General features: G+C 34.1%; 1 protein-coding gene across 1 annotated transcript; it reads right to left on the bottom strand.

Annotated features, from left to right (window-relative positions):
* Positions 1 to 4679: 4679 nt before the first annotated feature.
* Positions 4680 to 10090, bottom strand: CYP97A3 (cytochrome P450, family 97, subfamily A, polypeptide 3). The gene is made up of 16 exons (XM_079023934.1): positions 9886 to 10090; positions 9559 to 9727; positions 8876 to 9092; positions 8389 to 8460; positions 8171 to 8281; positions 7667 to 7858; positions 6827 to 6988; positions 6633 to 6728; positions 6434 to 6535; positions 6315 to 6347; positions 6120 to 6200; positions 5958 to 6040; positions 5721 to 5852; positions 5543 to 5603; positions 5000 to 5065; positions 4680 to 4890 (listed from the first exon to the last, which is right to left on the bottom strand). Exons 1-16 carry the CDS (start codon positions 9992 to 9994, stop codon positions 4729 to 4731), a joined length of 1848 nt encoding a protein of 615 aa, XP_078880060.1. The 5' UTR covers positions 9995 to 10090; the 3' UTR covers positions 4680 to 4728.
* Positions 10091 to 11814: the final 1724 nt, after the last annotated feature.

Here is an 11814-nt window from a genome sequence, read left to right as displayed (position 1 = left end):
TCACTCTCGGCCATACTCACACACACACACTCACAAAAATCTCTCAAACTCTCTCAAGAACACTCCTCCCTCTCCACTCAAAAATCTCGAAAATTAGGAGGCTTTCAAGAGGATATTTCCACCAACTCTTCATCCAAGGTAAGGTTATGCTTGGATCTATGAATTAAATTCTTTGTTTTATCAAAATCCTTTCCTAATCCATGCAAAAATCGTGATCTTGCATCCTAGAACCATCTCAAACTCGAGATCTTCAAGAAAAGGGTGCTAAGGCCAAAAATCACCAAGTTTTCTTCCATCTTTTCTTCAAGAACTGAAATCACACCCTAAGGTGAGCTTCATACCCCCTATTTTCTGTTTTTATGAGTTTTGTGGGGGGGGGGGGGGAATACAAGTGAAAGTGTAGATCTATATGTGCTTTGTATGCCTTGTATGATTTCCATGCTTATATGTATGCTTTTGTGTGTTGTAATGTTGGATCTAGCCATAAAACCCCTCTAAACCGAGATATACCTTATGTTAATTGATTTTAGCATCAAATATATTTCTACATACAAAGTATTTCTAGAAAAATAGTTAAGTGGTTTAGTAACAATTTCCTTGGGCTAAAAACACAAATTTTTGGACCTAAAATGTGAAAAATACAAAATTAAGGGCCCAAATTGACATATTACGAATTCTGATGGATGAGGTGTGTCAAAACAGTTTCAATAAGACAATTTCTGGAAATATACTCATTTAGAGGATTAAAAACATAAACTTTAAGCTTAATGGGCTAAAAATGACATTTTCGGCCCAATGAGGCCCATTATGCGAGATTTTCTGTTTTGGAGGGCCAAAACTGTGTTTTTCTGTAAAACAGTGGACTATAAGTGTTCCAAGTCCTTTTCAAAGGTTTAAAATGCTTTTTGAATTTAAAAAGGACCAAAGTTGCAAAAAATTTACAATTTGGGCCAAAATTGTCAAAATTGCGAAAAAGAAGGGTTATAACCGAGAAAACTGAAATTTTAGGGACTTAAACTGTTTTCCATGAAAAATATGCTGAAAAATATTAATTTCAATAATTTTTGGTGTTAAAATGTCAAGAAAATTGATTTAAGGACCAAACCGGAAAGTATTTAAATAAAGGGTTGAAAAAGTAAATTTTACAAACAATGAGGGGCTGAAAACAGAAAACTTTCAAGGCTAATTCAATACATACAATTTGATCAAATGATGGCACCGCGACTATCGACGAAATACAATACATTACAATACCAAAAATCGTTGTGAAACGAATTGGTTCAGTCTCGAACCAATGAAAATCCGAAACTACTAACACGACGACGCTGTGATTCATACAAATAACGTTTGGGAATTCAATATACATGCGAGTGTGCACAGACGTCTACGCACCATCTTTGGGCCCCAAAAGTGTAAAATCTTGTTTGTTGGGCCTAGCTAGCCCAATGACCTGATCTTAAGGCCCGAAGACATCTATCTTACGAAGTGTTGGGTTTTACCGATCTAACACAACGTAAAAGGACTTTCAATGGCTTGTATACTACTGGTCCCCAAGGGTCCTTTGGTATTGCTAGTAGAGTCTACCTTTTTATGCGAGGCGGGTCTGGGACCCCTCGTACATTTTTATCCCCAACCGGGCAATGGAGTCATTGAGGTCTTCGTGTCCTCTTTCTCTTCGGATGTGGGACTACACCTAATCCGGGCGATTGGATAACGTGATTAGTACGGACGACGCCTACGGGATCGTTAGTATAGCTATAAACTGGTCGTTTGTGTAACGCGTGTTTGTAGTAAATAATCATGCTAAAAAATAATCCAACGTCGCCTGGGACTGACACTACACGCTATGCAATGGTTTCAATGTAACTTCATGGAATTCAAGGAATTAGGAAAACATCGGGTTTTCCTAGGGTTTTCAATACATACGGGTTCGAAATACATACAACTTTAATGAACAATTTTTACAAGCATAGAAACAAACAAGCATACCTATGGATCTTCACAAACGTTTTCAAAAGCTTTTCTTTTCAGAAAATATCGGATTTTCTGGTGGTTTTCAAACGACACGAAACATTGTTTTTCAAATACCGCTTATGAACTCACCAACATTTCATATGTTGACGTTTTTCAAAATACTTGTATTCTCAGGGAACCAGTGAATCAAAGGAAATCATATTCAGTGATGGTTTGCAGTTTATTTATGTACGAATCGAACAATTTATCTTTGGGAATGTAATGTTTAAACAATGTACTTCATGTAAACTCTACTGGTTGTACTATATTAATGCATGGTGACGAATGTTGTTATGTTTCATATATATTCAATGTTATGGTATTCAATTGAGTCACGACAGCCCCCGGACGTTTCCGCCGTCTGGTTCGGGGGTGTGACAATTTCAGATCATGAATCTAAGGAATTATCCAAAGTGTTGGGGTGTGTTGAAGAATCTTTCACATTTAGTTACTTAGGAGTATCGGTAGGAGCAAACATGGGTCTGAAGAAACACTAGAAACCCATCATTGACAAGTTCAAATCTTAAACTATCTGATTGGAAAGTCAAGACACTCTCATTTGATGATCGCATCACTTTAATCAGATCAGTTCTAAACATCTTGCCTACCTACTTTATGTCCCTTTACAAAGCACCACAAGGCATTATTGACGCTCTAGAAAAGATCAGAAGGAAGTTCCTATGGGGGGAGTGAATTAAAAAACAAAATTCATTGGATTGAATGGCAAAAAGTAACAGCTCCCATCTTAAATGGTGGTCTTGGGGATCAACACTAAAAGCACATATTTTGGAACTACTGGTCAAATGGCGGTGCAGTCTAATAAATGAAAATAGAAGCCAATGGAAAACAGGTGTTATCAGGCTACACAATTTGTAGAAGAAACCTGTGCAATATATTTCTAGGAAGACTTCCACCGGGGTTTGGTGTAATATACATAAAGCAGTCAAGGCTATGGGAGGAATTGGTATTGATACTTATCAGATATTTAGACTAATTCCTGAATATGATATTCAAATTATGTTTTAGAAAGACATTTGGTGTGGATAAAGTTTCCAACTTTGTCCATTAGGACCTCACCACAAGACAAGATTTTAAACCCTAAGTTCATAAGGTCTTAAATATGACCTCAACTTGTGTATGGAGCAAAGGGGACCACAACTTAACACTTTTTCCATCCCCTAAGGCCAAAAGATGATCACCAAACTAGCCTAAGGTTCTATAGATGTCCAAAACTCCAAAATCACTTCTTCAAGGGACTTCATGGCATGAAAGTAAAGAAGAGGATAATAAAGATAAAAGTTATATACATTCCCAAGCTCCACAAGATGCAAGAGATGTAAGATCTGAAGTAGATACACTCTTTTAACTAGCAAGCACACATTCTTCTTCTTCTTCCCAAAGTGCAAACCAAGGCTTCAGACCTCAAGAACACCAAGAATACAACAAGAAACATCAAAGGGAGCTAGGGTTTCGTTTAGGAGGGTTAGAGGCTGAAGAAGATGCCCTAATCTTAAAGTTAGAGGCTTTAAATACAAAAGAAACCCTAAAAGATCATAGGCTTGGGTGCTACAACCACCACGTCGTAGCACACTTCCAACCACATCGTGGTGCTCACCAGAAAAGCGTAATCACAAAGCCATGCCACGTCGTGGCAAATGTTTTTCCTCAAAAACCATTCATTTGATTCTTTCAAGGTCACTAACTGATCCATTATGAAAACGGGTGTTACATAATTCATGTAAATATCACTTCAATTTCCCACATTTGATATTTATATTTTCACATTTTTATGTTTAATCCTTTGGTATTTATTCTTTCTTTTTCAAAATAAACAAGTTTAAATTTGACTCTCATTCAATTTTTTATTTGATCCGGTCTTGGATGAAATAATAAAAAAAAAAACAAAAACAAAAACAAAAACCATATTGGTGTTCTCAAATTCAATATCAATTAAAATACATAAAAGAAACATAAATTATTGACAAAGATACATGATGAGTCCATATGGTTTGCCAAAACATGTTGCTTCCAACTATTAGTCCAACACGTTTGATCCATATGATTTGATTTTTTTGCCCACGTTGGTCCTTTTGCCACCAAAAAGAAAAACAAATCACAAAATCAAAACCAAAAAGACGAATCACAAAATCAAAATGAAAAAAACGAATCATAAAGGATTTGAAGATTATGAGGATGAGGAAGGAAGAGTCTTCTCCACTAAACAAAGTGGAGTGAGTGAAGGGAAGGGGATGAGCGGGGTGCATATTTTGATGCTCTTGAAATAAGCAACTATAAAACAAATCTAAAGAAATATGTAGAAAATCTACTTGAATTCCTCCCACAAAATATGAATAAAGAAATGTGTTAGAAAATCTCACTATTTCCCTAATTTTCCCTAATTAAAACCATGCATAGCACATGCATATATATCGTATAAACATACAATTTTACTTTTGACAACATTATCAATATGTATGCAATGAATACTTTACATATACATACACGGATGAATAGTTAAAAATGTCGTATTACATATATAAACTAAAAAAATATAAATCTCCACTCACCATTTACAAGAAAACCGTTCTACTAAAATATGCACTTCAAATTTATGTCACCTTAAATCCCGGGAGTGGTCAACGAACGCCAACATGGCATATTATATCTTTTCTTTTTTCAATTTTTTTTTATTTTTTTTTTATTTTGTTTAAAACTTTAACTAACTACCGGATCAGCTTTTGGAATGTTTGTGGAAGATTCCATTTTTTCTAATTTTTGATTGTCGAGCATAGGAACAATTGGCGGCTGCATTCTTCGTGTTACTGTCATGTTTAGACCTTCTGTTGTGTGAATTGTTGCTCCTGTCGTCATTTTCACCTAAAAAAAAACAAAAATATTATTACGATCAAATGAAATAAAAAAAATAAATGAAGGAAAATTTGTAAATTAATAAAAATTAAAAAAAAAATTATAAAAATTAACTTACGGGTGGTGCTCCTAGTGCCATTTGAAAGTTAAATCTCCGGACAAGCATCGCAACTGCAACTATTGCCTACAAGTATACGTTTTATTTAATTAAGAAAATAGAATTCGTTTTTTTTTATTTTTTTATTTTTTTTATATTTGAGCCTTTTTATAAAAAGATTAAATTACATGAATGGTCCCTATTGTTTAGGGTAATTTGCACGTTTGGTTCCTAACTTATTTTTTATCTCGGAAGGTCCCTATAGTTTGTTTTTGTTGCGCATTTGGTCCCTATCTTACCTAAAAAGACTATTTTGCCCTTGATTTTTAAATAAATTAAAAAATAAAAGACAAAATAGTATTTTTAGATAAAACAAAGACCAAGCGCGAAACAAAAACAAACTATAAGGACCTTCCGAGTTAAAAAAATAAGTTAGGGACCAAACGTGCAAATTACCCCAAACCATAGGGATCACTCATGTAATTTACTCTTTTTATAAAAATTATGGATTTTGATTTCCAATTTTTACTTTCATTTTTGAGACATCTATATTTAAATAATTACCTCAAATGAAGCAAACATGTCACCAACACATTTCCTTGGTCCACCACCAAATGGCAAGTAACTAAAAAAAATATCACCGCTTAATAATTACCCAATCATATCATTTCACTTCACGTGAACACTTTATATCATAACAAATTAAAAAAAAATTAACAAATTTATGACACTTTTAAAATACCTAAAGTTTTGATTTGTCTCATTGGGATTCGGCCCATCTAAAGGCCATCTTTCAGGGTTAAATTTATCTGCATCTTCCCAATGTGTAGGAGATCGATGGAGATTCCAAACTGAAATAAAGAAGTCTTCACCCCTATCAATAAACAAATAATTTTTTTTAACGATTTCAAAACCCATTTTTAGTCAATAAACAAATTAAGTAATATAATTTAATACCCAAAAAGTTATATGATTCAACCTTTTAATCGGATACTTATCAAGAACATCATCTTCAAGGGAACGACGTATCAAAACAGGTGGTTGAGGGTAGAGCCTCAACGACTACAAAACATACAAATTGAATGTGTAAGGGTATAAACGTAAATATAAAGATGTTTTTTTTATTATTTTATTTTCTTACCTCGTTGATCACTCGAGTTGTATATTTAAGTTTCTTCATGTCTTCAATGGTTGGAAATCTATCGCCTAAAACCGCATCAACCTAACAACGATATCATTTTGAAAAAACAAAATTAATTTTGCAAATCATTAAATTAAATCCATAAGTCTAATTGTATTGTGTGTGTATGTGTGTGTGTGTGTGTGTGGAACTAACCTCGTTTTGAAGCTTCGACATGACACTAGGTTCCTACAACATAATTGAAGCACTAATAAATATAACTTTATCATAAAGTTTTAATTTTTTTTTTAATTTTAGTATTAAATTTAAGGTACCTTTGAAAGAAGATAAAAAGTCCATGTCAATACTGCAGCAGTTGTCTCATGTCCTGCAATAAGCATTGTCATCAAATCATCCCTAAGTTGCTTGCTTGACACCTAAAGATAAAAAAATTTATATATAAGTTGAAATAATATTATCAAAGTTGTAACAAATTAAATAATTTATAGAAATAAAAAGTAAAAAAACTCATACATCGTCTCCTCCTGCCAATAGAAAATGGAGAATACTTGGATCACTTTCGTTCATGTATTCCTCATTGAAGTCTACATCTTCTTCATCAACCATTCTCTGTTTGTGTGTGTATGTGGTGTGAGGTTAAGATGGAAGGGTAGAAATGTAATTGTGAATATGAAATAGAATCAAGATGAATGGTTTTCTTTCTTCACCTTGCATATTGCAATTAGATCATCGAGGGTTGTGTTGATTAACTTAAGGGCTTCATTGACTTTCTTTTGCCTTGGTGAGATATCTTTCCATATTGGAATTTCCCATGTTGGAATTGGTGAGATGCTTCGATCCTCTGCTTCTCGCAAAACCGTGTATACTGCCTGACAATCATGTCACATTAGCAAAAAAAAAAAGAAAAAATCATAACTTAGGTTGCATTTGTTACACTAATAGGACTCGATAAAGCTTTCTAGGGCTATTTTCAATTATGAAGACGAGAAGGGCGTTCATGTCTTTTCACACGTGAAAGATCAACAGCGAGTCTCTGTACCACCTTTTTTGGTACGCCAAGAATTAATTATTTGTCTCATTGATATCAGTTTATGTCTCAGATCAATACATGTCAAATACAGTATTATCATGTCATGTCATATCATGTCAAACATGCCATGCCATGTCATATCATGTCAAACATTCCACGAAGTAATTATTTGTCTCATTGATATGGGTCTAAGCCAGTTCAATACTGTCATATTATATCATGTCATGTCAAGTGTGCAAAGAATCAATTATTTGTCTCATTGACATCAATCCAATACATGTCAAACACAGTATTGTCATGTCATATCATGTCAAACATGCCAAGAAGTAATTATTTATCTCAATGACATGGGTCTACGCCAGTTTAATACATGCAAAACACAGTATTGTCATGTCACATTATATCATGTCATGATATACAAAACACAATATTGTCATGTCATGTCATGTAATGGAAACAAAAGGGACATTGAGGGAGTTTTATAACACACATCTATCAAAGTGAAAATTTAACTTACCTCTACGATTCCATTATCTTTTGTCAACGAATCAAAATCATAATTAAATACTGCTTTCCCAATAATGTCTAAAGTCAAACGTGAAAAAAGTGATTCCATCTCCACATCCTCTCCATTGTATGCAGCATCATCAAGTTTTTTGCAAAGGCGATTAGTAGCTTCTCCAAACAAGCCAATCATTGCTGCTACATACTACACTTGAAAGTCATTTAAAGTTGAAGTCAATATAATTGATTACTTTAAAAAACAAAATTGTAGATATCAATATTATAGGTCCAATTTCGACTATTCATACAAAAAGGGGTCAACTTGGGTTACATTTCATTGTTGAGGGATCAAACTTGTAAAATTTTACAACATTGTACTTTCAAAGTACAATGATGTAATAGGAAGAATTGAAAGTACAATGCTATAATAAACAAACCAATGAAAATAGTCAAATACACTACTATTTTTTTTGTATTTAATCCTAAATAATAATAATGAAATATGTGACAATGATACCTTTAGATGTAATGCTGGAACTATAACTCTTCTTCTAACTCGCCAAATTTCTCCATCAGCTGGAATTAATCCTGTTCCCATTACAAATTCTAGGATTTCGGCTAATATACCCTAAACATCAATTATCAATAATCAAGTTTAAATAAGTTAATATTATATAAAATTCATTTTTTCTTTGTTTATTAAGAAGATATAGTGGCTTAAACATAGACACTTACTTTTGAATATGCCTTTGAATTGTCTTTCAATATGCGTTTTGCAATGTTTGGATCGGATACTATCACAAAAGACTGCAAAATAAAGGGCAATTTAATCAACATTCACATATCTTTTAGACATCATAGGACAGTATAGAACAATACTGTGTTTGGTGTGCACTGAACTGGAAAAAAAATTGTACTTTTTGGCCCACCTAAAAAAGGGGAACAAAACTTGTACTTTTTTGTCACATCCAAAAATGTGGGGCCCAGACCACACTGTGAATGGGACAAAACTGTACTTTTTTGTCCTACCCAAAAAGTTGAAACAAGCCACAAGGTGTGCCATTGGTTCACTCTCGATTTTCCATAATGCAAAATGACTTAAATGCCCTTCTTATCCTCATCATAGAAAATAGTCCTAGAAAGTTTGTCCAGTGTCTCGAGTAACAAACCAACGTGGTCTTTTTGTAAGATAAAAGAAGTATGATAATGGAAAGGGTCAAACCTTGGGACCAAATGTCAACCTAAAGATTCCACCATATGTAAGAAAAAGCTCATATAAAGGGATGAAAAAAGCTTCACTTCGAATGGCACTAATTGCTCCTTTTGCCTCTGGAATCTTTGGATAGTTTCCACCCAAATCTATGAATTGAGATAAAGATTCAATCAACTCTGAAGGCAACCCCAATTTTGTCAAACTGTTCACCAATAATGATCCAAAACTGCTCTCCCATGAAACAACAAGAATCAATATTAACATACATTCATCTGTAGCGATAGTTTGACTTCCAGGGTCAAACTGATTACAACACAAATTCAAAACATATACATTTGTGATAAATGTAACACCAAGATTGTTTTGTTTTATGTAATGTTCTTAATCTTCAATGCAATGTACTCTTTAATTTACTAAAAGCTTCAACAATTCATGCCAATTTTGACTTTCGGTAAGTAAATGATTTGACTCAAAAGTCCAACTCTCAATCTTCCAAATGCTTTTTCTTTTTCTATTTCTTCTTAATCTAATTCAGATGATATTCGGAATCACATAATCACATTCAAGCTTCAAAATCGCACATCCAAACACCCCTAATTTGTTCTTTAACAGACGAAACAACATTGAACTAATCAAGAAACATTTTCCGATATCATCGAGGTGAAATTGTTTGATTTTGAACATTAACATACCTGGGCTTTTCAACTGTGAATTCGCCCGAAGCAATCCGAGCCGATAACTCAGCTCGCCGTTTCTCTTCTCGTAGGGCCTCCAAGCTCTTGCCACTCTTTTCTTCCTTACTCGAATCGGGTTTTCTCCCATTTGAATACGAGCATTTAATCCCACAGCTTCGTGAGCTTCCTGCGGAAAAATTCATACAAAATCCCATGTCAAAAAGCAATCTTCGGATCCTAATCAAACGAAGCCAACTTCGATAGAACAAAATAAAACCCATGTTCCACAATCAAATCCCCCTTTGCGACAAATAACAATAACAATCAAACTGAGAGAAAACCCACCATATGATTTGGGAATCGCTGGAGATTTGAGCTTGAATTTGTTGGTATGAGAGTGGTGATTTTTGAGATATGGGGAGGGAAATTGAAGGGTTGTTAAACTGGCAGCCATGGTGAGAAAGAGAGAGAGACACGATACAAGAAATGTGTATAGTACTATTTTGTTTTATAACATTGTGTGTATCAGAGTTTGTAAACCGCAAGTAACAAACAGACAGCAGTGGAATCTTTAACTTTGGGAGATATGTGATACCCTCCAACGAACGTGGTTGGGCATGGCGGCCATTGTAATTTCTGATGGAAGTTCATAATTTAAAGTTTTAAAATTCTAAAATTTTAAAATGGGTAAAAGACCGAATTGGATTTACTTGTAAAGGCATTGTTTTGTAATTTTAATATGGAAAAAACTTGTATTTCGGTCTTTTTTTTGTCAAGTACATCGAATTATACGATAGCTCACTTTTTAGATCTTTTAAATAATTGAAAATAGAGTATTTACAATAATATCTTTAAGTTTTTCGAAAAAAATTCCAACACAAAAAATTTCGTACATTAAATCCACAAATAGGATAAGAATCGATATCAACAACCATAGCTAAGCATGATGCAATTACATATGCCAATATTCAAAATAATTAATTGTCTATATAAGTTTCACCCTTTCAAGCCTTTAAAAAACTTCAACTAAGGCCATGTTTGATTTCTTGATGGCTAGATTCTATCAGACTTTTGGGTTGACTCGGCCCAAGCAAGGTGTTTGATAACAACCCTTCAAAAACTCTTGCGAGGAAAAGTCATGGGATTATCTCACAACTTACTCCATCCAGAACACCACAACTTATATGTGTGTCCAAGAAGAAAAATCGGACCTTACTTGATATGGTTTTATCTATGATAAGCAGAAGTACTCTCTCTTTATCATTTTGGAGTTATATCTTACACGTCGCCTCTCGTATTTTAAATATGGCACCAACTAAAAAGGTAGACATGACACCATTTGAGATTTGATGTGGAAAAGCTCCATATTTATCTTACTTGAAGGTTTGGGGTTGTGAAGTTTACGTTAGACAGGAAACTTCAAGTAAACTCGAACCTAAGTCTACCAAAATGCCTATTTGTAGATACCCTAAAGGTTGTTTAGGTTATTACTTCTACATCCCTACTGAGAATAAGATCTTTATTTCACGAAAAGCTGAATTCTTAGAAAACAAATTTCTAATAGATGAAGCAAGTGTGAAGTGCACGAAACTTGAAGAAGATTAAGAACCTCAAGCCGATGCAACTCAAGTTGGCACTAGTACTAAACAAGAGATTGTTGAAGATGAAGAAATAATTGTTCTTCAAACCTGATTAAACACAAGGTGTTCGCAAATCCAGTAGGACTCATCAGGAACCTGAGAGATATGGATTTCTCATTGATGAGTGCTTCATGATGATGAATGTTGATGAGCCTATCAACTATTGAAATGCAATGACAGATCTTGAATCTAGAAAATGGCTTGAAGTCATGAACACAGAGATGCAATCCATAGGAGAAAACCAAGTTTAGGATTTGGTTTAGCTTCCTACCCATTGTAAGACTGTTGAGAGTAAGTGAGTCTTCAAGAAGAAGACTGGCATGGATGGGAATTTATACATATTTAAAGCAAGATTTGTTGCAAAAGGATTCACTCGGACTCAAGGACTTGATTATGATGAAACTTTTTGTCACACCCCAAAACCGGAACGGCGGAAACGTTCGGGGGTGGAGGACGTCATGTACAGTATCACAACACAACATAATAGTAAACAAGCAAACAACATCATCCATTGCATTAATAATATAATTTAATACAAGTGTGTTCGGTATAGTTTATATGACACCAAAAATATAAATAAAAATATAAGATGGGTCTTGAATGCGCTCCATCTTCTCAAAAGTTGGCATCGGTA

The sequence above is a fragment of the Lactuca serriola genome, chromosome 2 (assembly GCF_051521515.1).
Source record: "Lactuca serriola cultivar US96UC23 chromosome 2, Lser_US96UC23_V15, whole genome shotgun sequence".
Lineage (NCBI taxonomy): Eukaryota > Viridiplantae > Streptophyta > Magnoliopsida > Asterales > Asteraceae > Lactuca > Lactuca serriola.
The sequence above is the reverse complement of the archived record's forward strand: the minus strand, read 5'-3'. Positions and strand labels throughout refer to the sequence as shown.